Source organism: Vicugna pacos, chromosome 12, assembly GCF_048564905.1.
Source record: "Vicugna pacos chromosome 12, VicPac4, whole genome shotgun sequence".
In the NCBI taxonomy this organism is placed as follows: domain Eukaryota; kingdom Metazoa; phylum Chordata; class Mammalia; order Artiodactyla; family Camelidae; genus Vicugna; species Vicugna pacos.
Genome location: NC_132998.1, coordinates 25901341 through 25928346, shown reverse-complemented (window position 1 = coordinate 25928346; position 27006 = coordinate 25901341). Strand labels below are relative to the sequence as shown.

Below are 27006 nucleotides of genomic sequence, written 5' to 3'. Positions count from 1 at the left end.
CGCTGCATGCCGAGTCATCGATCGCGAGTTCCCGAGCGGCCTGGCTCCGCGCAGGTCGCCAGCCGCCCGCTCGCGGGGTGGGCTCTAGGGGGCGCCCTCAAAAGAGGGGCGGAGCGCTCATGTTCCAGAGACCGGCAGGCAGGGCGGCTGCCGCGGCGAGGCCTGGTCCGTTACTCCGCAGCATCCCCATAGCTCCGGTAGTCGCAGTTCCGGGGCCGCCGCCGCTTGAGCGGGAGCTGCCCGACTGCTCCGTCGTCACCGTCGCCGCCTCGGGGTCCGGGCCACTGGAGCCTCTTGCCGCCGCCATGAAGCTGCGGGTCCGGCTTCAGAAGCGGACCTGGCCTCTGGAGGTGCCAGGAGCGGAGCCGACGCTGGGGCAGCTGCGCGCGTACCTGAGCCAGGCCCTGCTGCCCACCTGGGGGTACAGGTACGAGCCACGGAGAGGCGGGGGCGCGCCGCGGGCCCGGGAGGAGGGCCGGGTGGCGCGGGCACGCCCCGGGCCGTCACGTGTGGCCGGGCAGGGAGCGCGTTGTCACGGGGCCCGCGCCCCTGGGACTGTGACGCGAGCAGGCACTGGGGTGCAGCTCACCGGGTTCCGGCTCTGGGAGATCATGGCCCAGCGGCCCGGAGGCTCCGATCCCCTCCAGGGTGAGCCTTCGCTTCCGCTTTTGCAGTGAACGAACCCAGGCGATAGGCTAGGATGCAAAATTCTCACGCCTTTTGAAATGTAGAGTTGGAAATTATGGGCTTGTCTTGGGTTAAACCTTTCCAGGCTTTCAGCGATTTAATTAATTTTAAGTTCACCATCTCCAGCTCTCCAGCTGTCAGAGTATTTCAGTGATAAAGTTTGGAAAGTACTGAAAGAGGTTAGAAACCCGCCCTCCATCCAAGACCACCTGTAACTTGTACCGCTGCGGTGAGGCTGCAGTAACCTCAAGACTCCGTTAAGTGCTGACTTACTAGGCGCCGCGGTGAGCACTTTGTCTTCCCCGCTGCGAAGTTTTACAAAGTGCAGTGTGTCGGTCTGTTTTAAATAATTTTATTTTCCCGGGGTAGATGTTGCGCCTTTTTCTTTTTAAGCTAAAAACTAAGGTAAACGTTGGCTTATGATGTCCCTGGAGAGCTTGCACTTTGGGGGCAGTGACACTGAGAGATAATGGATCAAATTGTTATTAATTTATGGGGCTGCAGGAGGCTGCTTTGTTTCCAAAAGGGATTCTGGGGACAATTATTTGGGAGTAGAAGAACAGAAGTCAGGTGGTCCTCTTCAAATACTGAGCTAGCGAATTTGAAATTTGTGCTGAGAAAAATACAAAAGATGAAGTTCCCTGGGGCTTTTTAGGTGAATTATTCAAAAGAAATCTTTCTGTTAATTGTCTCCTTTCATAAGACTTTTATAAACTTACATTTTATTTTCAGCGAATTCAGTAAAATGAGGGCATATTATGAATCTCCCTTTTATTTTTCAGGTTAAGACATTATTATGTTAAAAAGTAAGCCTGTTTTCTTCCAAATTAAAAAAAAGTAAAAACAGGAAATGAAGATTGACATAACTCCTTTTAAACATTATATTAATTGATGTGCCTATTGTTTTTTCCTTGGTATTGAACAAAAATTAACTTCTCTTTAAAAAAATTTTTTTAAGTATAGATTTACAATGTTGTGTTAGTTTCTGGTGTACAGCAAAGTGATTCAGTTATACATGTATATTCTTTTTCATGTTCTTTTACATTATGGTTTATTACAGGTTGTAGCACCCTGTGCTATAAAGTAGGACCTTGTTTATTTTATATATAGTAATTTGTATCTGCTAAAAAGTTACTTCTCTTTTTAAGGTATTTTCATACATATATGTATATATGTTTTATTATTATTATTTTTCAATTAGGTGGGACAGTCTGGAAAGTATGTGAAACCCAATATGACACTTTGTTTACCCAGGAACTCAAGTTAGTTTCTCTTTCAGGTTTGTTTTTACAGTTGAGGCTGGTTAACTGGAAGGAATGTAAGCTTCAGCTTGTGAAAGTAAATTCATTCTGAGTGTGTTCATTGTTAATAAATGGACAGTTTTAAAATGTGTCCATATGACATTATTACTTTTAAAGTGTCTTTGCTGAGCAATCTGGGTTTGCCATAAAATAATTTTCGAAGGCCTGGAGTTTCTAGAATGGCATTCCCTGATGAAGTTCATTTTCTTTTTCAGTTTCAGAAAACAAGTCCATTTTTTAACCCTTCTCCTGGAAAACCATATATTACTTCAGAAATAGCTCTTCCTTTTTCCTAAAGGGAGAGGGAATGCCTACATTTTATTAAGCAGACAGTTCTTTACCTTTTTTATGAATAAATATTGAATAGACATTATACTAAATACAATGAAAAAAACAAAACTTTTGCTGTGACAAATGATCCATAAACACGTAGTTAATTTGAGGTGTTTTTTTTTTTTTTTGTTAAAAATGGGATGGTGTTTTTCAGGGTAGTTGGCAGATTTTCAACATTTTATCAAAACATTGAAAACAAGCATGGCTACTTTTTTTCTAATAAGCAAGAGTAGTTTCTAAAACTTCAGTAATTTCTCTATCAAAGACACTTTAATTGGTAAGAAAAAATGTATTTACATGCAGAAGAAAAACATAAATGAATTACTGGGAGCACTTCTGAAAATGTAGCATTGTAAGAACAAATAAACAGAACATGATTTTCAGAGGACTTCATCCTTTCTTAACCTCTCAAAAAGTTAATGAAGTCAGCATTACTGAGTGTAAATATCTTATAAAATGTTCTACAATGGTTTGTTAATTATTCCTTACCATTATGTGATGAAATGACAGTTATTCTCTCAAGGTCAGATAATCTGTGGTGCAGAAAGAGTCAGGGTTCATTGCTTCTGACTAATTTGAACTCTTAGCTAGTTTAGCACTGGGTTTTTGGATTTGTTTTGTCTTCCATGTAAAAGACATCATAACTGGTCATCAGTAAGAAGGATGAACTTACCAGTAGGACAGATGAATTTATACCCAGTCATCTACATGCACTCATCTAACTTCTTGTGATTATGAATATACATTTAGGACATAGGTCTAGTACTTTGGAACCGCCAAAAGCTAACTATCCTGGAAGGATTTTGAAGGGTAGCCCTGATTCCAGCCTTATCTGGATTTTTCCATCTAATGTTTATGGGTTGCGTCTATTCCACAAATATTTCTTTTTGCCAGGTGCTGGAGATACATTTTTGAATTAGACAGACAAGGTACCCAATCTTATGAAACTTAAATTCTTGTGGTAGAGGTGGGGAAGAGAGATGATAAGCAAACAAATACGATATTTTCTAATAGTGGTGTTATAATGAAAATAAAACATGAGAATGGTATAGAGTGATGGAGGCTGGATGGAAGGCATCTCTGAAGAGGTGACATTTGGGTTGAGACCTGGATAGTGAGAAAGAGTCAGTCATTTAAAGGACTTGAAGAGCAAACGCAGAGGCCCAGAGGCTGCAGTGAGGTTGATTTGTTTTTGTGGAGTGAATAGAAAGCTCATGTGAACAGAGAAGAGCGAGTGAGAGGATGGATGAGGTAGGAGAAGTAGGTAGGGATCAAATGTTGGGCTTTGGAGGCCATGTTAAGGATTCTATTCCAAGGTCAAATAGAAGCCATTGGAGGATTTTCAGCAAAGGAATGATGTGATATAATTTATATATTAAAAAAAACTATTTCCTTGAATCTCAGTTGCCGTCAATCCTAAAATGCACGTCCTTACATCACACTAAATGAAAAAAATGCTGTCCATTAAAGTTGTGATATGTCATCGATTTTAAGAAGCATCCCCACATGCTTAGCATGCACGAGGCCCTGAATTTAATGCCCAGTATGTCCTCTAAAAATAAATGATTTCCTCCCCCCGGCAAAAGTTAAAAAAAAAGAAGACTATAAAAAAAGAAGCATCCCTATTTTGAAGATGACAAAATATAAAAAACTATGTGTCTTAGACTTGATGGAAACATGGATTAATGACAGAGAATGCTGATCCTATCCCCCCCGCTAGAATCTATAACCTAGGTATTTGGTGATAAGAACAAATAATTTTTATAGTTTTTTCCAAGATTTGGCTTTCTTCTTATTTTTGTTTTGTTTTGTTTTGTTTTGATTACTTAGTTCTGCTGGGTCATACAATGTACGTTATATATGTTCCAAATGTATTATTGAGGGTAATGGTAGTAGGTAGCTCTTACTATCCTTATCCGTCTTTCTTGGCAGTTCTGATACCCGGTTTGCAATTACATTGAACAACAAGGATGCCCTCACTGGAGATGAAGAGACCTTGGCTTCATATGGGATTGTTTCTGGGGACTTGATATGTTTGGTTCTTGAAGATGCCATTCCAGCACCTAACTTACCTTCATCCACAGATTCAGAGCATTCCTCACTCCAGAATAATGACCAACCCTCTTTGGCCGCCAGCTCCAGTCAATCCAGCATACAGGATGAACAACTGAGTGATTCATTCCAAGGACAGGCAGCCAAATCTGATGTCTGCAATGATGACAGTATGGTAGGTATTAATATCAAGACAAGAAATAGAGTAGTTGATAAATCATACTGAATAGCTCAATTGAATTCTGTGCCAGTCAGGATAATTATCATTAGTAGAATGCAGATAATATTCTTATAGAAAATTTATTTTTATTTTAATTACTTTTATTTTATTTTGTTTTATTTTTATTGATATGTAGTTGATTACAGTTTATTACAGTATATTAGTTTTGGGTATACAGCATAGTGATTCAGTTTTTTTAATAGATTATACTCCATTTAAAGTTATTATAAAATAATGGTTATATTTCCCTATGCTGTACAATATATCCTTGCTGTTTATTTATTTTATACATAGTAGTTTTTTAATGTTTTGAGAAGCCTCCATACTGTTTTCTGTAGTGGCTGCACTAATGAACATTCCCACCAATAGTGCACTAGGGTTCTCTTAGGAAACATTTTTTTAAACTGCTAAATGCCTGGACCAACATAGGTCTGGCATTTGAAAAATCCAGTTTTTACATATTTATTTTGTTTACACACCCACTCCTTCAGATGTATAATCCCTTGCCTTCTGTTATTGCCTCTAAGCTCATGATTCCAGCTTTGTTTCTCTGGTCTACTCCACTCACTAAGGCTATGTATAGTTCACTTATTTCCAAATGATTTGCAGGGCATTTATACCTGAATTTAAAAATAGTCACCTCAGACTCTAGATGCTAACATAAGTTTGAAAATATGTGCACTGATGGTTTCTTCTTCCTGAATCGGTGACCTTCTCTGTCAATGGCAGAGCGTAAAACCTTGGAATGATTTTTGATTCCTTATATCCAGCCCCTTAACAGGCTCTGTCCGTTTTTCCTTTCCATTTCAGGCTTCCAGTGTGTGCTTTTCAGTCTACTTTTGTGGGTTCATATTCTCTCTGCACATTTTTGATTATGTTATTCCTCTGCTCCCTAGTAACTCTGTGTCATGGATACACCTGGGTTGTTCATAACTTTTGAAGTGAAAAAGACCAGGTATCTCTAGTTCATGTCTCAGAGGAGGAGAATGTTGTCTGTTCTCCTGTACCTAGTTTTTAAGGCTTTCTGGAAGGTAGCCCACAACCTTTCTGGAGCTAGTTTCTGCTCTTCCCTCCTGTAAACTATCACCTCCAGTTAGACTGGACTGGACTTCTCCTCCTCATTTTCTATCTTGCAGCAGCACATTCACCTATGTGTATGTGCACATGCACACACAACTTAGTGACTGCTTCGCTCTTTGCCCTCGCTGTTCTCCCAGCCTGGAACCCACTACTTTTCCTCCCTCTCCTGTCTACATCTCTGCCCACCTGCCAAGGCCTTGCCAACCACAGCCCAATGGTTTCCTTCAATTTCTTTTTGTTGACTATTGCCTTGTAAACACTTCATTATTTATTATCCTTCCTTTTGATTTCTTGTATGGCACAAATAATCACTTTATTACTTAATATTTTCATACCAATACATATGCCATCTTGTTAGTTTTGTGTGTGTATACCTATCACTTCAACTTAATTTTTTTTGTGGGCCTTAAATATAAGTATTCACTGTGCCTATCATGTTAAGTGTAGACAGATATTAAAAAATACTTTTTAACTGATTGGTAAATTATAAAAATCATCTATGTTTAGGTTTTTAGTAACAGTATCCAGAGAGATTACATTAAAAAAGCTTTTATAAATCTCAAAGTATTTTTGTGAATTTTTTTCCCCCAGGACTCATTATGTATCTCTGAGCTTCTGTCTCATAGAGATAATCTAGGGAATGAGTAAGTGTATTTAGCCAGATATTTAAATTACATTTCTGAATCTTTTCTGCTGATAGACTCATTCAGAGATTCTGATAGAAGGACCCATTCCCTTTATTTCTGTGTACTCTTAAAATCATTAAGATGGAATTTTTCATAGGGTATATGATAGTTACTTCACTAGTTTCCTTTTGGAGAATTTTGAGACATTAATATTGACTCAAGTTAATAATTTCAGTTCTAAAAATATGTTGTTTTGTATTCTAAGACTTTATAGGGTAAAACTTTTTAGTGTGGAAACTGAGCTTGAAATCTCATAAATAATGCTTTAAGCACTTGAAACAGTATGATTTGTCAATTAGACGTAGAATGGGGCATTGGAAAAGAAAAAATAGGTGGGTAATATTTGAAACAGTAGGAAAATTTTGCTCTTCTGATTAAGTGTAAATTAATTTTCTTATTTCATTATATTTGGGAATTCATCTAGTACCTGTTGAATCTTCAATGAGAAATGCATAACATGGTATCAGACCCTATTATTAGCTGTAAATTGCTTTATAGTCAACTTGTTCCACTCACTTGTAAATGACATATGACAAATGATCTGTTTATAAAGAGGTGGTGCTAAACTTTTTTTTTTTTCATTTCCACATACATGAAGAGTATGGTAAGTATATCATATCAGGATGGCCCAGAGAATGTCAGTGGTTCTCTTCGAGTGGGTGTGAGGTTTGATAAGCTCACCAGGGGATTCTGGTATCTTCCTCCCATGTCATTATCAGTCTAGGGTAACCTTCTAATAGATTTCCCTCACATGTATTCTCTCCCACACAACTGTCAGTAAGTAGTAAATGGCCAAAAGTTAGGCACAAGAAGCAAGAGCATATATACGGGCATACCTCGTTTTACTGCACTTAGATAGTGTATTTTTCACAAACTGAAGGTCTGTGGCAACAGTGCATTGAGCAAGTCTGTTGGTGCCATTTTTGCAAAAGCATTTGCTCACTTCTGGCTCTGTGTCACATTTTGGTAATTCTCAGAATAGTTCAGACTTTTTCATTATTATATTTGTTATGATGATCCCTGATTAGTGATCTTGATGTTACTACAGCAAAAAGGTTACAGCTCACTGAAGGCTCACATGATAGTAAGCATTTTTTAGTAATAAGATATTTTAAAAATAAGGTTATATACATTGTCTAGACATGCTATTGCACACTAAATAACTACAATATAGTGTAAATATAACTTTTATATACACTGGGAAACCAAAAAATTTGTGTGACCCTGCTGTATTGTGGTATTCACTTTATTGCAGTGGTCTGGAACCCAACTTGCAATATCTCCAAGGTATGCCTGTAATTCATAATGTAGTTGGGTGTTAAGTTGTTTTAATAAATAGTTTCTCCTTGCTCAAAAATATGACAGAGCCATGCTTTTAGATAGTGTGGATTGTCATTGGCCTCTAGGTTTTAACAAGTGAACCTGGATCTTTTCCGAATTTGGATTAATTTCCTCTGCTCCTTTTCTAATGAAAATACGAACTTAAAAAGATGAAACATGTGCTTTGCATTAAGAGTTGAGCACATACCTAGGAAACAGTCTTTCTGAGCAAAATTAATATAGGTAACCTAGTCTTATTGAAGCAATATATTATGTCCAAACATTGGGTGGCTGTAACATTTCAAATTTTTATTAGCTGGTAACATTGATTATGTTATTTAATCTGAATCAAAATTACAGCATATATAAAAAGGTGACATCATCTGTCTTGCCTATTTTACGGAATTTTTGCATGGTGCAATTTAGGAAACACTGAAAACAAAAACACGAAATTTTAAGATATTTTCCTTCAGTTCAACAAGCATTTATTGAATACTTACTGTGTGCCAGGTACTATTCTGGTGTTACAGAAATGGGTGATATGTGATTTGTTCCTTTCTAGGCCTGTGGTCATGGTAGAATATAGGCATGTAATCAGAAAATTGCAATACAGTGTGATAAAATCACCCTGCAGTAATCAAGGCCTTGGCAAAGCAGAGAGGTAGTCTGTATTACCTGGAGGGGTGGGGAATTCTAGAATGGGGAGGAAGGGACTGCAGAATTTGATACAGAGTCAGGGATCAGGTGATGAAGGGCCTTGAATGCTAAGAAATTTAGGAGTTTGGACTTTATTTCTTAGGCCTGAATTTCTCAGCATGTCTTTTATGAAAAACTTGTCTCATGAGATTGTGTTATGGGGATACTGTGTGTTGAGGAAGGAGGGGGATAGTGTTTCTTGGTTAAATGTTATGCTCACTTAACTATTATTATTGAGCTTCTCAGAGCTTTATAATGCCAAAATGTATTTTGTGAATGTGGAGGGTGAGGTTGGGTGGCTGTAACATGAAGCATTTCCCAAACTTACTTGCTTATAGACTTCTTTTTTCCTAAGAACACTTAGGGTCACATTCCAAGGCAATACTACTGTCTGCATTGGGGAAATACTGGCAAGTTTAAGCTGAGACATGACCAAATTCTACTGTCAAAAAACTGGCAGCAGTGGGTGGAATGTATTCGAAGTCAAGGAAGAAGAGTCAGGGGATACCTGGGGAGGCTGTTGCTGGAAATTAGGAGCTAAATGAGTCTGAAGTACCAGTGCAGTAGGGAGGGGCAGATTTTAGAGATACTTAGGAGATAGATTCAGTGGAACTTTGAGGACTGATCAGATTGAGGGTGGGGTTTTATAAGGTAGAAGGGGAAGTGGAGGATGATTTCCATGTTTTTGGCATATCAGCCAGAATTAGTGGAGATAAGGAATTCAGGATGGAGGAGCAGACTGCAGGCTCATTTGTTTAGAAGAGTTTGCTTAAAATGTGTCCTGTTTCTGAACCCAATAATGTGCTTTGGCTCTGAGCACTAATCTCAGTTCACTTTGGGATACAAAATATAGTGTGAAAAAATGAGAGTCTAATGAATTCATTACTTTTGTTGTCTTTTTCAGTCAGGGCCCAGTCAGAATTTTGAAGCTGAGTCAATTCAAGATGTTGTGGATATGGAAGAGGGCACAGGTTTCTATCCCTCAGAACCAATGCTCTGCAGCGAAGCGGTGGAAGGGCAAGTGCCACATTCATTAGAGACTCTGTATCAGTCAGCTGACTGCTCCAACCCCAGTGATGCCCTGATAGTATCGATACACCTTCTCATGTTGGAGTCGGGTTACATACCTCAGGTAAGAGTACAGGCAGAAAACAGACATGTTAGGGTTTAAGTTTCCCATTAGAAAAGAGGTGGTGCCCTAGACTTCTTTATTAAATGTATCTGGGTGTTAATGTAAAGTGCCGAACACAGTGATGGGCATACAGTAGGCAGTCAGTAACTGTTCCCTTCCCTCTTTTTCTTCTTTTTTTCTCCTTCATTTCCTTGTCATTTTTAGTTAGTACTATAGAATTGATGACAAGTATGGTTTTTAAAGAACCCAAAAGATTACATATGCTAATACGTAGATAAAATGTTGTCAGTGGGTGTGGATTAGGCATGACTAGACAGAGGACTCACTAGGTTATTTTTGTTGTTGTTGTTAATAGCTCTATGAGCCAGTAACTTAATAGGATTCTGTTAAAAAGAGGGACATTGTTCTTATGCTGTAGTTGCTTACCTTCATTTGTTCGTTCTTTCATTCATTCCTTATCCACTTGATAAATGTCTGCCAGTGGCAGGTACAGTGCTTTGCCTCTGCTCTTAGGTAGCTTACAGTCTGAGTCAGACAGAGAGACAAGTATATAAACCATTATACTGTCTTGACTAAATTGTAGGGGGAACATATACAATTATAGGATGCCAAAGATTCACAGAAGAGAACATTTAGAAGTTTTAAAAACTTTAACGTACATAAGCATACCTGGGGATCTTATTAAAATGCAGATTTTGTTTTAGTAAGTCTGGGGTGCAGCCTGATATTATGTGAGCAAATTCCCACATAATAACAATGCCGCTGGTTTGTGGGCCACGCTGTGGGTAACAAAGACGTAGGTTCAGTGATCATTAAATATGTTCACCATGCCATGCACTGAGTCAGGAATTAGAATATAAAGACATTGGGGCAGTCCTTGTAGGGCAGAGAAACAAATAGAAGGAAAATATGTATTATTATAATGTATTATGATAAATAACATAATAGAAGTATGTAGCGATAGAAATACAAACAGAATGATAGAGGGTAAAATAGAGGGAATGACAAACAGAATTTTTTTTTTTGAAAAAGGCTTCACAAAGGAAGTGGTATTTGAGCTGGGGTCTTGAATAGTGATATGGCTTTGCTAGGCACAGAGAGAAGTCTTTGATGAGAGAAATCAGTCCCTATCTCTGTTGTTATCTATTTACACAAAAATGTTGATGGTGGATAATGTATTGTGACATTGTTTCCTATCAAAGTTTTATTACTAGAAATATTAATGATTTGGTAAGTTTTATTACTGGGACTGTATGGAATGCTTATTTGTAGACAGGTTAGAGGCCTCTTGGGTTTTTATTCTTTTTGAGAGTAACACCTTTCTTCATTATTTGTTTCCATTTCATTTCATTTCCAGGGGACTGAAGCCAAAGCTGTGTCCATGCCGGAGAACTGGAGGTCGGGGGGCGTGTATAAGCTGCAGTACACACATCCTCTCTGTGAGGGCGGCTCTGCTGCTCTCACCTGTGTGCCTTTGGGAAATCTCATCGTCATAAATGGTAATGGGACGGCATGGTTTATGAATACTTACAAGTTTCTTTCCAGACATTTTATAGCCACTTCAGTGATTGGCTATCATGATATAGTTATGAGTCTTTCTCAACTTTGTTTAATCCTGGGACCACTGATAACATGGGTCTGAAAGGTTGTAGAATGCAAGGCAGATGTTTAGGCTAGCATCCTTTACTCTTGGGACTTTTGCTTTCTTAACCTTGTAATTTTTGTTCCGGGGGAGTTAGTGATAAATAGGAGTGAGATGAGTCTATTACATATGAACTCTTTGAAGAGTACTTTTTCTTTCTTTATGCTGGTGGACGGCTTTTTAATTTTTGTTTTGCTAACCAAGGTTTTGAACTGAGAGATGGTGAGAGGTGAGATTGAGGTGGGGTCACTTTTTATCTAGTTTGGCATCTCTGAACACAAATACTTGTTAGGGTTCTGAGGTCTCGGTATGTGTGTTTTATCCCTACTTATCCCCACCCTCAAGAGTCACTCTGAATGGAATTTCTTTTTCTAGTTCTCTTTCATACTAGAAATGTCAAGGGATAGGAATACATTCCATTGTTGTATTTCATTTTAGGTCAGATGGCCACACAGAGATCTATACCAACTACCAGTGATCTGTGGAATAGTTCAGTCACACATTCTGGAGATCCATTTGAGTGACTAGACTCTTTCATTTTCGTTCTGTTTTGATTTTTGAGGTTTACCCTTTTAGCTAGGTAAGATAGTATGGTAAGATTGGAATGACTTCATTTTTTATTTTTCATTGATGCTCATCTTTTGTACCACAGAGACAGGTGCTTTCATGTGCCTTAGCTCAGTGTTTTAAGATGTTCTTCAACTACTAGTTTCTGCTGAGATGGAAGCAAAGAGGAGGCTTAATAGAACCCCTATTGCTACTTAAACCTTGAACAGCAACATGTTTGTTTTGTTTAGTGAGATCCCTAGTAAGATTTTGTTGGAAAATTTTTTTTTGCTAAAATTTATTTGGAAGCCACTGACTTATACTGCCTTGATCTTTGAAATAAAATAGTTCTAGGTCCCTTTTTATGTAATTTATTCTGTTTCTTTGTAATCACTAGATTCTTTGAAATGTTATTTAAGAGCCTCAAAATTTTAGCTTTAACAGCTTTGGTGGTATTCCACATTGGTCAGTTTGTGACTGTTTGATGGCACTGGGACCCAGCAGTGTCTCTTCAACAATTCATCACAATTAGCAAATGTAACTTTAGTTGGGCGTTCTTACTCACAGAGGGTCAGCAGTTTCTGCCTTCATCTAATATTCTGCTACATCACATCATAACTTGCATGGCTGAAGTTACCGAATAATAAATGTGAGGTTGTAATTTTGGCTTCAGTTTCTTACAAAAGCACTTTAACAGCATGTGTATCTTAACCTTTATTTACTAGTTTTAAGATACTTAACATAGAGAATAGCTGCTGAATGTCTTAGTTTTTGATGTTTTGTTCCTTCACTAATTCTTGGGAAGTCAGCTACTTGTGGACTTGGGTGGCAGACAGCTATTCCAGGCTTAGTGCTTTGAAAGGAGCAGTGTGTCCTTAAATCTTTCCTTCACCCAAGACATGTGCACAGGCACATCACTGGCTCTTTCATGGAGTGAGATGAAGTGTGCCTTTGTATATATGATTAAAAATGAACCCCCTGGCAATGTCGAGAATATTAGTCCTTGGGTCTAGAGAGAGATGATACTGTGAAAACTGGAAGGATTCTTTTAATAAACAAGGGAAGACTCATTGCCAAGGGTTAAATAAAAAGTGGAGTTTTTAGTGACCTCATTAGAAATAATGACTGTACTGTGTTTAACTGTCTCCCTTTAACCTTGTTGCATATCTTTCACCTACTAATAAACTGCTGTTGGTAACAGTGGATTTCATATAAAGGTGCTTACTGTAGTTTTTAAAAGTGGTGTTTTAGAGTGATTTGATTTAATGAGATGCAGGTTTGCACTTTGGACTTTGCTGTGAGGAAAGGAAATAAGCATAGAGCAGTTTGTTTGTATAATGTGTCCTTCATGTATATTGGGGGGCAAGGGAATGCAAGTCCATACTAAAAATTGAAGGCAGTTGATGAAATTACAAAGCTTTTTCATCATCTTTCTTTTGCTTATTTACAGCTACACTAAAAATCAACAATGAGATTAGAAGTGTGAAAAGACTGCAGCTGCTGCCAGAATCTTTTATTTGCAAAGAGGAATCAGGTACTATAACCATGATTCAACTTTTGGGATGAAGCTTTGAGAGGTACACTTTAAAAAAAAACAGGAAGGTAATGTTCAAAAGACTTACAGTTTCTGAATGAGATTAAAGAAGTTCAAGATAATGTTACAGAATTTTGGTTTTCCTGTTCTTCTTAGGATCTTGGAATGCTAAATAATATTTATATTGCCATTATATGATAGTATGTAATGCTTCACATACCATTGACGGTTCATAATTTCTGAATTAATCTTTGTGGATTTTTCTAGCATTGTATTTAACCAGTATGGAGAGGATCTATGTTTGTGGAAACCACACAATACAGTTTCATTATTGAAAAATATTGAAGGAAAAACTGCACTCAAAATGTTTGCTTAAACTTATATAAATTTGGTTGTTATTTGATACATTGGTATCAAAGATTGGAACTTTACCAAAGTTTTCATTCTAGGCATGGTTTTGCTATATTCTATGAAATTAATAGATGTAAAGAAGACAAAATTTCTTTTTTCTTTTTCAGTTAATCCCAAAGGCAGGTAGGTAGTTGAAAGAGAAGAGATGGGATGGAAAGGGAATTAACTTCTTTCAAGTGCTTGTTTTTTGCTGGACATGTGCCTTTACTGATGTTACTCCATTTTATTCTCATAGTAAACTTAAAATACAGATAGGGAATGCTGTGGTTTATATAGTGGGGTGATGGCATTTACACCAGTGTCTTTTAAGAGAACACTACCTAGATCTAGATCTTTGCCTTTGGAAGCCTAGAGGTTTATTCTTGTTAGCTCCCAGGGGAGATCAGGCCCCGAGACTAATTTATATAAACTAAAACTGATAGGAAAAGGAGATATCAGAGTGCATATTAATAAAAGTCTCTGAATATTTAATGTCATACTAGACCAGTGTTTCTCAACGCTTTTTTCATTATCAATCCCTTAAGGAGACTTTCAACACATTTCTCCCCCCTAAATCATTTTCCACATGAAATTTTAATTCAATGGATATACTGTATAGTTATTTTTATACTGTGGCCCTTTGGAGGGTTACAAACCAGTGTAACAGCTAGGATTTTTGCTCTGTTGGGGACAATATTGCTTCTGTTGAGAATGTCTGAACTAGATTGATAAATCTGTAAAGATGGTCTTACCATTAACACCAGAAAAACTTGAAATTCCTTGGCTAAAAAACTGTATATTCATCTCTATATTAGGGAGGACCTTGCTATCGGGAGTAGATACAATCTACATTCTACACAGTAGAGGTTATCATGCCCATTTTGTAGATCAGTAAACAAGTCTAGAGAAAGTTAAATTAAGTTAAATTACTTCAAGGTCACAGAGCTAATAAACGGTGTAGTTTATGATTAGAATAGACTTTATTCCTGAGCCTTTTTTAAAAAACAACTTTTATAGGAATGTAGCTCAGATGATCTGGTTTCTGTTAAATAAGGAAAAAGGAAATGAAAGGGGAAGAAGAAATACTGTTAGATTATAAGCTTATGGATTATATTAATTGACTGTTTTCAATATGTACTTTTTATATTGGGTAGGAATATGCTGCTCATTTGACAAGACATCTTAATCAGTTTTCATTGTGGCTCATAGTATAGTACCTAGTATATACTAGGCACTGTTATTTATCCTTTTATTTATAAGTTCCTAATTACTTCTATAATAGGTCCATGAAGGGGAAGAAATTGTTTAAAGATGTTTCAATTTTCAGAGTCACACACTGTATACTTCTTCTAATAGAGACTTTGGTTCGTTTCGTGTATGTAGGAATTATGTGTGAAAACTTACCACTTTGATTTGGTTTGGCAGAAGCAGAGGACACCATTTCAAGTTTTTCCACTTGATTTTGTGTTTTGATTTTTCATTTCAAAAAATATCCTAGGGGAAAATGCAGCCAAGATATACAAAGATCTTCAGAAGCTCTCTCGCCTCTTCAAAGACCAGCTGGTGTATCCTCTTCTGGCTTTTACCCGACAAGGTGAGAAATGATAAATCATCACAGGTTGAATGGCTAGAAGGAATAGTAAGTTTACACATGTTTAAGTATGAGATATGACTCTTCCCTTTTTTCTCCTCCTCTAGACTGATAAATCTGTCAAAATTTTGCTCTTTTAAGACTAAGCTTAAATGTTAATTCCTTAATTGCTATACATTTCCTCTTTTATTTCCACTGCATTTTGCACATATCTTTATTGTATCCCTTATTCCAGTGTACCATAATTGTTGATATGATTTCTTTCCACCTAAGTTTGTGAATACCTTGAAAACAGGAAATATGTCATTCACTTTTGTATTCTCATGGCCTAGCACAGGGTCTGGGCCATAATAGGTGTTCAGTAAATACATATGTAAATAATGTATAGCTTGTAAATTGGGTCTTTTTTAAAAAAAAACTATTTATTGGGACTCTGCTAGGTACTTGGGATATTTCACATGCATTCTTATTTAATGCTAACAACTTTGAAGTAGATTTTATTCTCATTTTATAGGTGATGAAACTGTAATTCAGTGAGGTTTATAATTAACTCAATGTCCTTGTATTAGTCAGCTTTCTCTTATGTTGTAGTAAAAAATATTTTCAAATCTCCATGGCTTAAAGTATCTCTCACTCATTACATGTTGTGTGTGGGTTAGCTCTAGCTGAAGGAGTAGTGAGTAGTCCTGACCTAGGACTTGCGGTTCTTGTGGCACAGGGAAAAGAGGGCCAGTGGCCTAACCTTGTGTTGGTTATTAAAGTTTTTGTTCAGAAATGATGTACCACTTCCACTCATACTTCTTTGGACAAAGTCAAAATGGCCAAACCTAATCATAGTGGGATGGGAAGTCTAACTATAGGGTAGAAAATGATATGGTAGAATCATAATCTACCACAGTCTTTTAGCTGGTTAAGTAATTTCAGATTTATGCAGATAGATATGTGGCTTTTATCTGCTATCTGTATGTAGAAAAATAATTTTTTTAGGTCTCAAGTTACATGGTACAAGGCTATTGTAACTGTAGTTTTCTTTGGTTGGTGGTGAGGGAAGAAAATAATGTGAATTTTAAAACCCCTTATTGGATTTTGGTTAGCTTTGCTAGTAGAAAATAGTATCCCATATGTTCAAAGGAGCTAATAATCAAAAAATAATTTTCATTTGGCTTTGGAAAAAATTATCCTTTTCCTTTTTTGGTTTTGCTTCTGAATTTATCTACCCCCCCTTTTTCAGCTTACTAGACATCAAATAATAGTAATCTAACACTTGAGTGCTTATTATGTACCAAACATTATTCTAAGCACTCTACATGTATTTATACATTGAATTCTCAACTCCGTGAGGTGGGTAGTATTAACCTATTTTATAGATGAGAAAATTGAGTTAGAATTTAAATACTTATCCATAGGCATACAGCTAATAAGTGGCAGCATTAGGAACCAAATATAAAAGCCAATGAATTAACCATTTTCTGTAGTTGAATAGAGAATTTTTTGTTGCACTGAATATTGCTCAAAACAAAACAGTCCATTGGCTAGTATTTAGAAATTGTCATAGCTATTTATTTGATTTGTATTAAGAAGTAATTTGTCTCTCTACTAAAAGATAAAGGGAATTGGAGGCTTAGAGTTAGTAGTAGTAATATAGTCAACTTGGGGATAAAATTCTGTTATAGATGACATACTTAGATAATTGAGAATACCATCTAATTTATCATCTCTCTAGAAAGTTGGCAACTTTGGTTTCAATTATGTGGGGAAAAGAGGATGTTCTCTACTCAGTGATACCTATTCTTTTTTTTCCTTTTAGCACTGAACCTACCAGATGTATTTGGGTTGGTAGTCCTCCCACTGGAGCTGAAACTAAGGATCTTCCGACTTTTGGATGTTCGTTCTGTCCTTTCTTTGTCTGCAGTTTGTCACGATCTCTTCATTGCCTCAAATGACCAACTTCTGTGGAGGTGTTTATATCTGCGGGATTTTCGAGGTGATTTCCATGATAACATGTTAACAAGAAAAGGGTTCTTTCTTACTGAGGTCTTAATTACCCAGCTTCCCAGAAGTTTTAAGTTGTAGGCTCTTTTTTTAAGAGTAGGAACTGAGCATAACATAGCCTTATTGTAAAGGGATTCCAAGCTTTATATACCTTTGCCTGTGTCCTGAAAACTCTCCCCATTCAGTTTTGTGTTCTCTGCAATACAAATAGCACATTAGACCAAGTAGACTATTTCAGGATAGGAAATGGAAGTAAGACAGGCTTAATGCTGGATGAGTAAAGCATTTTTAAATCTTTATTTTTTATTTTTTCTTTGTAGATGGTACCGTCAGAGGTCGAGACACAGACTGGAAAGAAGTAAGTATTTTTAAATATCAAGGCCAATGCTCATAGCACAGAAATAACTAGTGAATTAATATGTGAAGGGCATATTTTCCACTTTTATTATGCTATAATACAATGAAATTTATTGCTAATTTTTCAGTAAATGAAAATGTTTTCAACTTTTACCTTGATAGTAAAATAAATAGTCCTTATCTTCTTGTAATTACACAGGAAAAAAATCTTAACACAATGATGATTTTTACCTTTGCTTAATGTAAAATATTCTTCCTTCTTCTATTGTAAAAAAAAAAAAGAGTTGTTTTTGTGCTGGAGTAGTCTTCATCTGTTTAGCTAGTTAAAATAGTATGCTATGAAAAGAATAAGTAACGTTTTATTTGCAGATGCCTACTATAAAAGACATTGAGAGGACTGAGAAACTTGGGATGAAGGACTAGAGATAAATTTCAGTGAGAGTCCTCAGATATGTACAAAATACATAGTACTGTTCTTTAGGAATATGTTCCATCCTCTAAAACAGTCATCTTTTTGTGTTGTTATTTAAATTGTGATCTATTAGTTACACAATTTAGGTGAGAAAGTGATCTTAAGTGCTGACTGCCCCTCCTACCCCCGCCACCAGTACCTTAACTTTTTCTATTTTGTGGCATGATATTTTCAACAAATATTTAAATTTTCTACTTTCAAAAAAGGCTGACTTAAAATTGCACATCAGCTTGAGAGCTCTAGAATGCAGTCCTGAGAGTATATGTCACTCAGTTATCCCTCTTTTGGATGTATTGTTACTCCAAGTTGGCACAATTGCTCAGTCGCAGTGTGGTTAAAGAATATAGTTCATTTGGCGTTGTGTTCACAGCTACTACCTTATTCATGAAGATAGAAACTGATAAGAGTTCTCTTCTGTGCACTGGTTTCTTTGCCTTCATAGTGTGGGAAAAGTATAGATCTATACAATGAAAGCAAATTGGAACTTGGGGGAAACATCCAACTAACTTACCATATCTTGTTCTTGTTTTTCTATAGCTGTACAGGAAGAGGCACAAACAAAGAAAAGAAGCTCAGAGAGGGCGGCATGTGATGTTCCTGCCATCGTCACCCCACCCCATTCCATTCTATCCCAATCCATTGCACCCCAGGCCTTTTCCTCCTAGTTCTCTCCTTCCTCCAGGAATTATTGGTGGTGAATATGATGAAAGACTAACACTTCCCTATGTTGGGGACCCAATCAATTCACTCATCCCTGGGCCTGGGGAGACACCCAGCCAGTTCCCTCCACTCAGACCACGTTTTGATCCAATTGGCCCACTTCCAGGACCTAATCCCATCTTGCCAGGGCGAGGTGGCCCCAGTGACAGATTTCCCTTAAGACCCAGCAGGGGTCGGCCAACTGACAACCGGCTGCCATTCATGTGACTGATTTGTAATCTCACTCTGGAGCTTGTTCTGGTTTTTAAAAAAACTACAGGTGTCATCTTGTTGGGGTGTTGATCTCTAGTGTTTTCTGATTGTGGTGGTGAGAAATGCACTCACAGAAGCCTTTTGGTAGATATATTTAAAGCTCCAGGGGTGACATGGCCCAAAGGGCATGACAGGGTTGGCCTTGGGAATAACAGGTTACTGTCATCTCTCTTCTGAACCTTCTAGAATGAAGGTTGTTCACTGATAGTGTTCTATACCAGAATAAAAAAAAATTAAGTGTAAATTACATAGCAGCCTTGACTTTTATTACAGAAAGATAAATATAAATATTCAGAACAGCTTTACAACATTACTTGGACATTTCAGAATGATTTGAGAACCTATTCAGTGTCATCAGATGGTTGCAAGAGATTATCTGTATTTTGCAGCGGCATCCTTTCTTCAAATGAAATTGTCTGCAGACTTGATTTGTAAAATGGATAAAAGCAGAGCTAGTGTGGCTGAGCTGAACTTGGGGTGAGAGCTTTAGACACTCACCAGCAATTGAATCCACCTCCTCTTTCTCTCTGCAGCTGTTCTTAGGCTCCAGGCTGAAACTTCTGTGCTCTGAAGCGATGCTGTTTGGCTACCATTGGGTTGTTAGGGACTCTTGTTTCTGGCTTCTTCTGGAGTGGAGTTATGTGTTTTTTCCCCTTGTGTTTTGAATACTTGGTGCCTAATTTGTAATCTAAGTAGATGACATCTTTTAACAACAAAGTTAAACTGCTTTGGTGCTGCCAGATACTTGTTCTTCAAAGATAGCCTCATTATTTGAAGAACATTTTGCTTTTAAGACTTAAAATACACAAAGTTCAAGTTTTATTTTTCCTACAATAAGAAAAAGGCCAAACACAAATGTCTTAGCATAATACAAACAACCATAGAAACATGCTATAGTGACAAATTAAAATCTGAATCACAACACAGGAATAAAACACTCAGTATCTGCAGAAAATATTTAGTAATATTGCCAGTATCTTCCTGCTTTCAAAAAAATCTGTTTTGCATATAAGGAAATGGCTTGGAATGTTATGTGCTGCAAGAATATTTAGAGTCCTACATACATGTGATTTTTTTTTTGCTACACATCATAGTCTTTTTTTTTTTCCATCACAGTGAAGAAAATTCAGTCAATAATTTATTTTCCAGAGGCCATGTCACCTTTATTAGCTTAATGTATAGGTAAAGTATTGGGGCTGTTAACACTTTTTTCTGTGGTATTTTGTAATGTCTGAGCTATAGGACAGCTTTTTGAAAAGTGTTCACCAGAGGCCACATGGCATTAACTGGGTCTGGGTTGAAAGAGTCACCCTGAAACTTTGATGGGTCCAAAACATCCTGGTTCACCAGTACACCTCTTTGTGGCCGTGTAATGTTAGGTTGTGCTGTGTGTATGTGGCTGTGTGTGTAGTGGGAATGGAAGGACATAGTGATGACCAGAAGCACCATATACTATTAAACAGTAGTTTTCAAAATGCAGTCATTTTTGAGTGGTCCTTGAGAGGTCTGTGAATGGTGCTGGTGTCTTGCAGATACAGGTGCTACTTTCTGACCTCACCTCAGACTTAACTAGCCTTTGTGACAAATCTTAGTTCAGGATACCAGCAGTGTGTCATATACCTAAATTTGCAGTCCTCTCACAATAGTTTACTCTGAATTCTTAAAACTACCGTCAAAGCTTTCCTCTGGAATAACTTAATTTATAGTTAGAAGCTTGTAAAATGTACATTCTTTTCATTAGACTGAGACTGTTGAGCTTTATGTATGCTGGTGTATAATGAGAATGAACTCATGGTTTGGTCGTAGCCTGTTCACTGCATGACATCCTGACATCACTTTGTGCTGTGACGGAAGATAGAGTGCCGTGGTGACCATGTTAATAAGATGCAGCTCCACATCACTAGCGCTTGTAACCTTAATGCCTTTGTCTGGCTCTTATTTTCCCCTTTCATTATTTTTGTTAACAGAAGCTTGTTCTCCCCCTGCCCCCCACCATTTATAAATGAAAACTATGGTTTGGCATGACTGGAAATCAAATCATGAGAGGTGTCCTCTCTTTCCAATGTAAGATTTTGTGATTCTCTAGGTACAAGCAGTTGAATTCTGTCCCCTCTCGCTTAGCTCTAATTCCTGAGATCACTGCTTAGCTTAATATCTCTAATTCCTACACTTTCCCTTTGCTCCCTATACTTGGTGCCCCGAGCCAAGGCTTGTCTTTCTCCTACCTTGGGCTGTAGCTGCCAAAATACAGAGCCTCGGGGAGGAGCCAGGCAGGTCCCAGTTTGTTGCTGTGCTGTAAGCATGGTTAATACCTTTGGGCAACTTCCTGTTGACTGCAGAAGATGTGGAGTGGATAAAATTATTGGGAAGTAGTAGGTAGGTGACATGACATAAGGTTTAATCTTAACTAACTTAAATGTCTCTCCTGGGATTACCCAATAGGTTATAGCACCTAACTTTCTGCTATTCCATACCAAAACAGGTAAAATGTTAATTGAGAGGCAAGGAAATGTTAACTTGCTTCTCTAGACTCAACAAAAGACCACAGAGAGGAGATAGTTACAATGTAAGAGTTTGGAAATTGAAATTGTAAGTGGGAGGACCAATCAGAATAGAAATAATGAAAGATATTTAGGATATAAAGGATTCTCTCTCATACACACACATACACACAACTGTAGAAGGAATATTTAGTTTTAGATTGGTATTCCCTTAAAGAAAAAATCTTTTAAGTGTTCATCTTTTCCTAGGTCTGCCAGTTGAGGGCTCTGAATACACCATCTAAAAGCCCCATCTATTGCAGCTACACACTGTGGAAACACGAGGGAGCCTCTGTGCCCTTTATGTGTTGCGTCTGGTTAATGGACTGGTTTGACTTGCTTGTCACCCAGCCTTCCAATGTGTCTCCAACCAAATCAAAAGTGCCTTCTATTCCAGTCTCAATATTAGGCTGAAACTGAATCTAATCAGCGACTGCTTTGGTATGGTTAGGAAGCAGCCCACTTGCTCTCTAGGGTAAAGAAAAACATGCGATGCATGTGCAAGTGCTCTTGGGCCACGAGCTATTCCTCCAGCATAATTAAGTTACTGCTTGTGTCTGCAAGGCTGGCACTGTGACTCTAACCTGCATCCTTTCACCAATTCTAAGCACACAAAACCAAGTGAGCCACCAACCTGTTCTATGAAGTTGAATGAAGCACAAGAGCTGGGAGAGGCGGGGTTCTGAAAGGACACTGTGCCTGTGTGGTGGCTCAAGCTGAGCTCTGCTGTTCAGAGAGCTCCGCTGTGGTCCACTGGGTGGTGTGCGGTCTGGATGGGACCCCTGGGTCCTGGTCTCTGTTGGACAAGCTTTGGTACTGTCCTGGTCTGCTCACCATACCTCCTGACTGATCCCGACAATGGCATCTCATCCCTTCGGCTCCCAGCCTCTGTGAGGTCCATGCTGACCACGGGGGAGTCTCATGGCCCCTGCTTCTGCTTGCTCCATAGGTTTAAAGAAAGGCTACAGATTTTCCTCAGCTTCTTATCTCATTTTATTAATCTCTCTGTTGATTTGATTCTATTGATTCTGTTCCTGGGCAAGTGACTTCCTCACGTTGATACTCTTAGCCTTGACTCAACGCTTTGTTTACATTTTGTTAATATCATAGGTTTCTAGGAGGGCCAACCTAATGCACACCATGCACACTTACTGTGTGCCAAGCAACGTGCACTGTGCTGTGTCCACATAGCTTGTTTACAAGGTGCCTGCACCTGCTTGCTTTCCCCTCCAGCTCCTTTCACAGCAAATTCAGATGAAAACTTCCAGAAGATGGTTAATGTCCAGGCTCATGGGATTTGCTACTGTATTTGTTACCATGGGAGTGAAGGCCCATTACCCCTGAAATTTTGGAAAAGTAAAGCTAACTGCCCCATCAGCAGGGACTGAACTAGGAGGCAGTGTGGTAATGATGAAGAGAACACAGAGGATTGATGAAAGAGAAAGGATATGTATATTCCAGTGTCCCTTGAAAGCTGATTTTACATTAAATTACAGTACCCTTTTATCATGCTGATAGGAAGAAGAGCTGTAAGAAGATATTTTCCCTGGTAGAGGTGTTCACAGAGGTTGAGTTTTAAATTCCGTTCATTGAACTACATGTTAGCATAAACCAAGTGGATCTTTGTTGTTAAGTCAGCTTGGAGGGAAAATGCTAGCATTTTTATGGGTCAAAATTGTGAAACAAAGCAAAAAATAAACAACCTTTCAGAATCTCTACAGAGTGACTCCCCTCCCCTCTTCTTTTTGTTCTTTCCCATTGAAAAACGTCACAATTATGAATGGGTTAAATACCTGGAGGGAATATGTACTAGCCTATGTGAGAAAACAGTCCATTTGGGGGGGTTAACGGTCTCCAAAAGACCATTCTTGGTCTTTACATTCACACACAGACCAATGGGAAAATGCATCTCAGTGTGTTCGTTGTCAACTTGTCTTATGTCATGGATCGTCTGTGCATGGTTATAAAAGCCAGGATGCCTCCTGGCCTGATGTAGGAGTTTGCGCTATTGTACTGGAATATCTGGGAAATACGGCTTGAATGCTGGGATGTTTTTAGGGACAAGGGACAGAATATAGGAAAGTAGGAAAATTGAAGCCATGTAATCATTGTTTACGGAGCCACTAGTTTTGCTCACCAAAGGAGGGAGCCCTGGCTGTAATGCTTCCACACCAGGACTGCTTCTCATGCAGCAGCCTTCTCACACCGCTCAGCCCGGGGCTGCTTGTCTAGCTTATCACCACTTCGTTGTGTGTTCTGGGGCTGTATTTTGTTACTGAGAATTGGGAGAGACAGTTTGATTTCTTCTTCCAATCTTAATTTCCAGTGTAGAGGAGTGACGATTGCCTCACGTATTTTTCCGTGTTCTTCATTTCCTAAAATGTCTGGCTTCATGGTGTTATACCCTGCCCTACAAGTTTTCTTCACTCTTTTATTCAGAATATAGCTCCAGGCCAGGGACACTTTCATTGTTACCCCCTTTTCTCCTTTCCCTGTGAACAGTGAGGGGAAGACATGTCTCAAGTTGCACAGTGGGCTATAAGGGGCTAGCATGGCTATGTTCTAACAACCCGTGCTCTTTCTGGAAACAGGAGGCTGGTTCTGGCACCTACAATGTTTCTAGCACCAGGTGCTTGGTGATTTGGGACACCCCTGCACCCCATCTGATCATGAGAGGAGTCTAATGTTGGGGAAAGAGCATTGGAAAGGGACTCAGGGCTATGTTTTCCAGTTCTGCAGTTAAGTTGGTCAAATAAGTGTGAGTTAAACAAAATTAAAGCTAATTTCTTTACTGTGAAATTTCTAAGAGCCTTTGACATGCACTATCAATCTAAAAAAATTAAATATAAACAGTGTTTCCTAAACACATTTGACCAGGGCACCCTTTTATAACTGAGTAACCTATCAATGCCTTGCTGTACACAGTCTGAGAAGAGCCGAGCTGGAAGTTACTATCACTGCACTTTCTGATCCTGTGTCATCAATCTCCTTGTCTCTGGTTTCTCATATATCCTTGAGGAGGAAACTGCATTCCTGGTGAGAATTCAGAGAGACCACATGGCGGTTTAACACGGAATGGGTGGAGGAGCCCTAACCTAACTCCTTCCTTGGGAAGTTGAAGGCATCTTCCTCCTCTGGGGACTAGTAATGATTCCTAAAAGAACCTGGGGTCTGCTCTTGGCTGTCCAATTTAGGAGAGCGCTCTGGGTGTGAGCAGCACTGCAAAGTCTCCCCTCTGTTTCTGTTGTGTTCTGAAAGGACCCGCGTGTCACACAGGATCTGGATTCTTTCCATGGTCCTCAAGATCCACCGGTGGCGGGTGTGACGGGGCCACTGCCTGCGTGGTCTGCAGGGCTGTCTCTTGAGCCTGGATGTTACTAGCAAGGGTAGGCGGTAGGTTTCACTGGATGGGCTTTTCTCCTCTTGTTTGCAAAACACTGTCAGAAGGTTATTGCCTCCTGCATTGCTGAGGTCCTACTACAGTGTCTGCATTTGATGGAGGTGGGGTAAGGCTCAGAGGGGGCCTTTCCCAAAGGCAAGCAAAACACTAACAAGAAATGTCAGAACTAGCCACACACAGGCATCTCACTTGGTTATCTGAGGCAGGGAAGCAAGCATCTGGGGGCAGGTTGACGTGATGCCCACTTTGAGGCCCACCACTCAGTCAGACACTGCTGGAATGTCATGGCAAAGGGAAGTGGGAAAGTTCCTGGATCAAAGGCATTTAGAAAGTATGTTCTCAGGCCCTCCATTCTGTTCCCATCAGGAACCAAGGCTGAGATGGAAGATGGTGCAGGAGAGGTGGGGAGGGTAACAGAGCACTCCCTTCCCAGCCTGGGCAGGATTAGTCAGAGAACAGGCTGGCGAAAGACTTCCTCAGGTTGCGGATGGTTTCAGCCTTGGCCTCGTCTTCACTTGGGGTCCCACGCTGGGAGGTGTCAGATGTGCTGAGGCTGTTAGTCAGGGACTGGGATTTGCTGAAACAGAAAGGCAAGGGGGTTGGGGAGGACAAGGCCTGGACTCCCCAGGAAAGGACCTGCAGAGGCGTGCCTGGAATCCAGCTGGGTGAGCCCTGTCACTGCAAGGATATTAAGACCAGAAACCAGGCACCCCGACGCTTACATGATGCGGGGGCACCACACATACGAACCTGAAAGGTGCTTACTGATAGCCTCCTCTTTTAGGCACAGAAATTGGGGCTCACAACAAGTAATGGGGGGTCTCCCAAGGCTCACACTCTTTTCACAGAACCTGGCTGCGCAGACAGCAGGCATGACCACTCTTCAGCTTCTGTGTACAAACCCGCTTGGTAAACTGTAAAGTGCAGTATCAACAGGTTGTGGCCATTCCTCCTCTACTTTCCAGCACTGGTTTTGGAATCAGAAGGTCTGTATTCCAGACCCTCTCCATCTGCTCCCTCCAGCCATGAGCAAATAACTCCCTGCTCAGGGCCTCCTTTCCCTCATGGGTGAAATGGAGGGTTGGTCTAGCCCACCCTCAGGCCTCTTCTAGCTCTGACATTCTGGGATTCAATTCCACCCTCTTCCCTGAAGCCTTTATTGCCAGTTTTGGAACTCCCAGGGTACGTACTGTTTGAACAGCAGTGTTTGAACATTCGTGCCAGCCTAATGCTAGGTGACAGAGCTGTAGAGATGAATGAGGTTCAGGCCCTGCCTTCAAGGGGCTCACAGTCTAGTGAAGGTGAAAGACATAGGAAGATGCCATATAAATGTCACAAGTTTCAGAGATCCACACATGGTCTTGTCTTCACATTAAAAAACTGAAATCTTCTTCAAAGCAGGGACTATCTTTTACTCCTTGCTTATTCCACCTGGCGTGTTATCCAGGACTAAGTTCAGAGTAGCCATTTGATAAATACCTGCTGACTTGAATTGAACCAAATAATACGGTAGAGCAACAACCCAGGAGATTTAAGTATTTTTAGCTAGATTACTATAAGGTCAGTGTCCAAACCTGGCTTATGTCCCAAAGCCTGGTCTGTCCTGTGATTAGCTGGGCTGTATCTTTCCACAGGTGAGAGGCTGTCACAGATACACCTGTATACTGCCAGCAGCATTCTAAGCACTAACTGTGCATGAGCTCATTTTAATTCTTATAATAACCCTGTGGGGTAAGTACTATTGTCCCCATTTTGCAGGTGAAGAAGTTTAAGCACAAAGAGGTTACGTAACTTTTCTGAAGTCATGCAACTTTTACGTGGCAGAGATGAAACTGAACCCAACTGCTCTAGAATCTCTGCTGTCAACCACTATACCTACTGCTGGAGGACCACTTTCTAATATCTATCAAACTAAAAATGCATTTATCCCTTGATCCAACAACACATTTCAGGTATTTTCTATACAGTTGATCCTGCACACATAAGAAACAGCATGTTTTTTCAAGGCTATTCACTGCAGACTTCTTTGTAAAAGCAAACCAAATTTCTGTTTATGATGGATT

At 39.2% G+C, this 27006-nt stretch overlaps 2 protein-coding genes across 8 annotated transcripts in view; one reads left to right on the top strand and one right to left on the bottom strand.

Annotated features, from left to right (window-relative positions):
• The first annotated feature begins 9 nt into the window (after window positions 1–9).
• FBXO7 (F-box protein 7) lies at window positions 10–19250 on the top strand. 2 transcript variants are annotated; one of them, XM_006205856.4, is made up of 9 exons: window positions 10–427; window positions 4254–4548; window positions 9280–9507; window positions 10865–11006; window positions 13146–13229; window positions 15118–15213; window positions 17018–17194; window positions 17523–17560; window positions 18569–19250. In XM_006205856.4, the coding sequence occupies exons 1-9, from the start codon at window positions 120–122 to the stop codon at window positions 18956–18958; spliced, it is 1758 nt and encodes a 585-aa protein (XP_006205918.3). In that variant the 5' UTR covers window positions 10–119; the 3' UTR covers window positions 18959–19250. The 2 variants fall into 2 exon arrangements, with proteins under 2 accessions (XP_006205918.3, XP_015096102.1); XM_015240616.3 differs by lacking the exon at window positions 10–427 and adding an exon at window positions 510–648 and having other exon boundaries at window positions 4406–4548.
• SYN3 (synapsin III) overlaps window positions 19248–27006 on the bottom strand; it is a 447532-nt gene continuing 439773 nt past the window's right edge. For 4 of the 6 annotated variants that reach the window (XM_006205854.4, XM_072973051.1, XM_072973050.1 and 1 more), the window contains one exon: window positions 19248–25520. In XM_006205854.4, the coding sequence (XP_006205916.1) occupies window positions 25388–25520 (133 nt within the window). In that variant the 3' untranslated portion in view covers window positions 19248–25387. The remainder of the gene's footprint in view (window positions 25521–27006) is intronic. The other 2 variants (XR_012078446.1, XM_015240613.3) reach the window with 2 other exon arrangements.

Bases quoted from the DNA above. Each gene is read 5' to 3' on its own strand.
- FBXO7 (XM_006205856.4), top strand. From the start codon at position 120: ATGTTCCAGAGACCGGCAGGCAGGGCGGCTGCCGCGGCGAGGCCTGGT. The intron at 4,549-9,279 runs GTAGGTATTAAT...TGTCTTTTTCAG, and splicing joins TCTGCAATGATGACAGTATG to TCAGGGCCCAGTCAGAATTT. The intron at 11,007-13,145 runs GTAATGGGACGG...GCTTATTTACAG, and splicing joins AAATCTCATCGTCATAAATG to CTACACTAAAAATCAACAAT.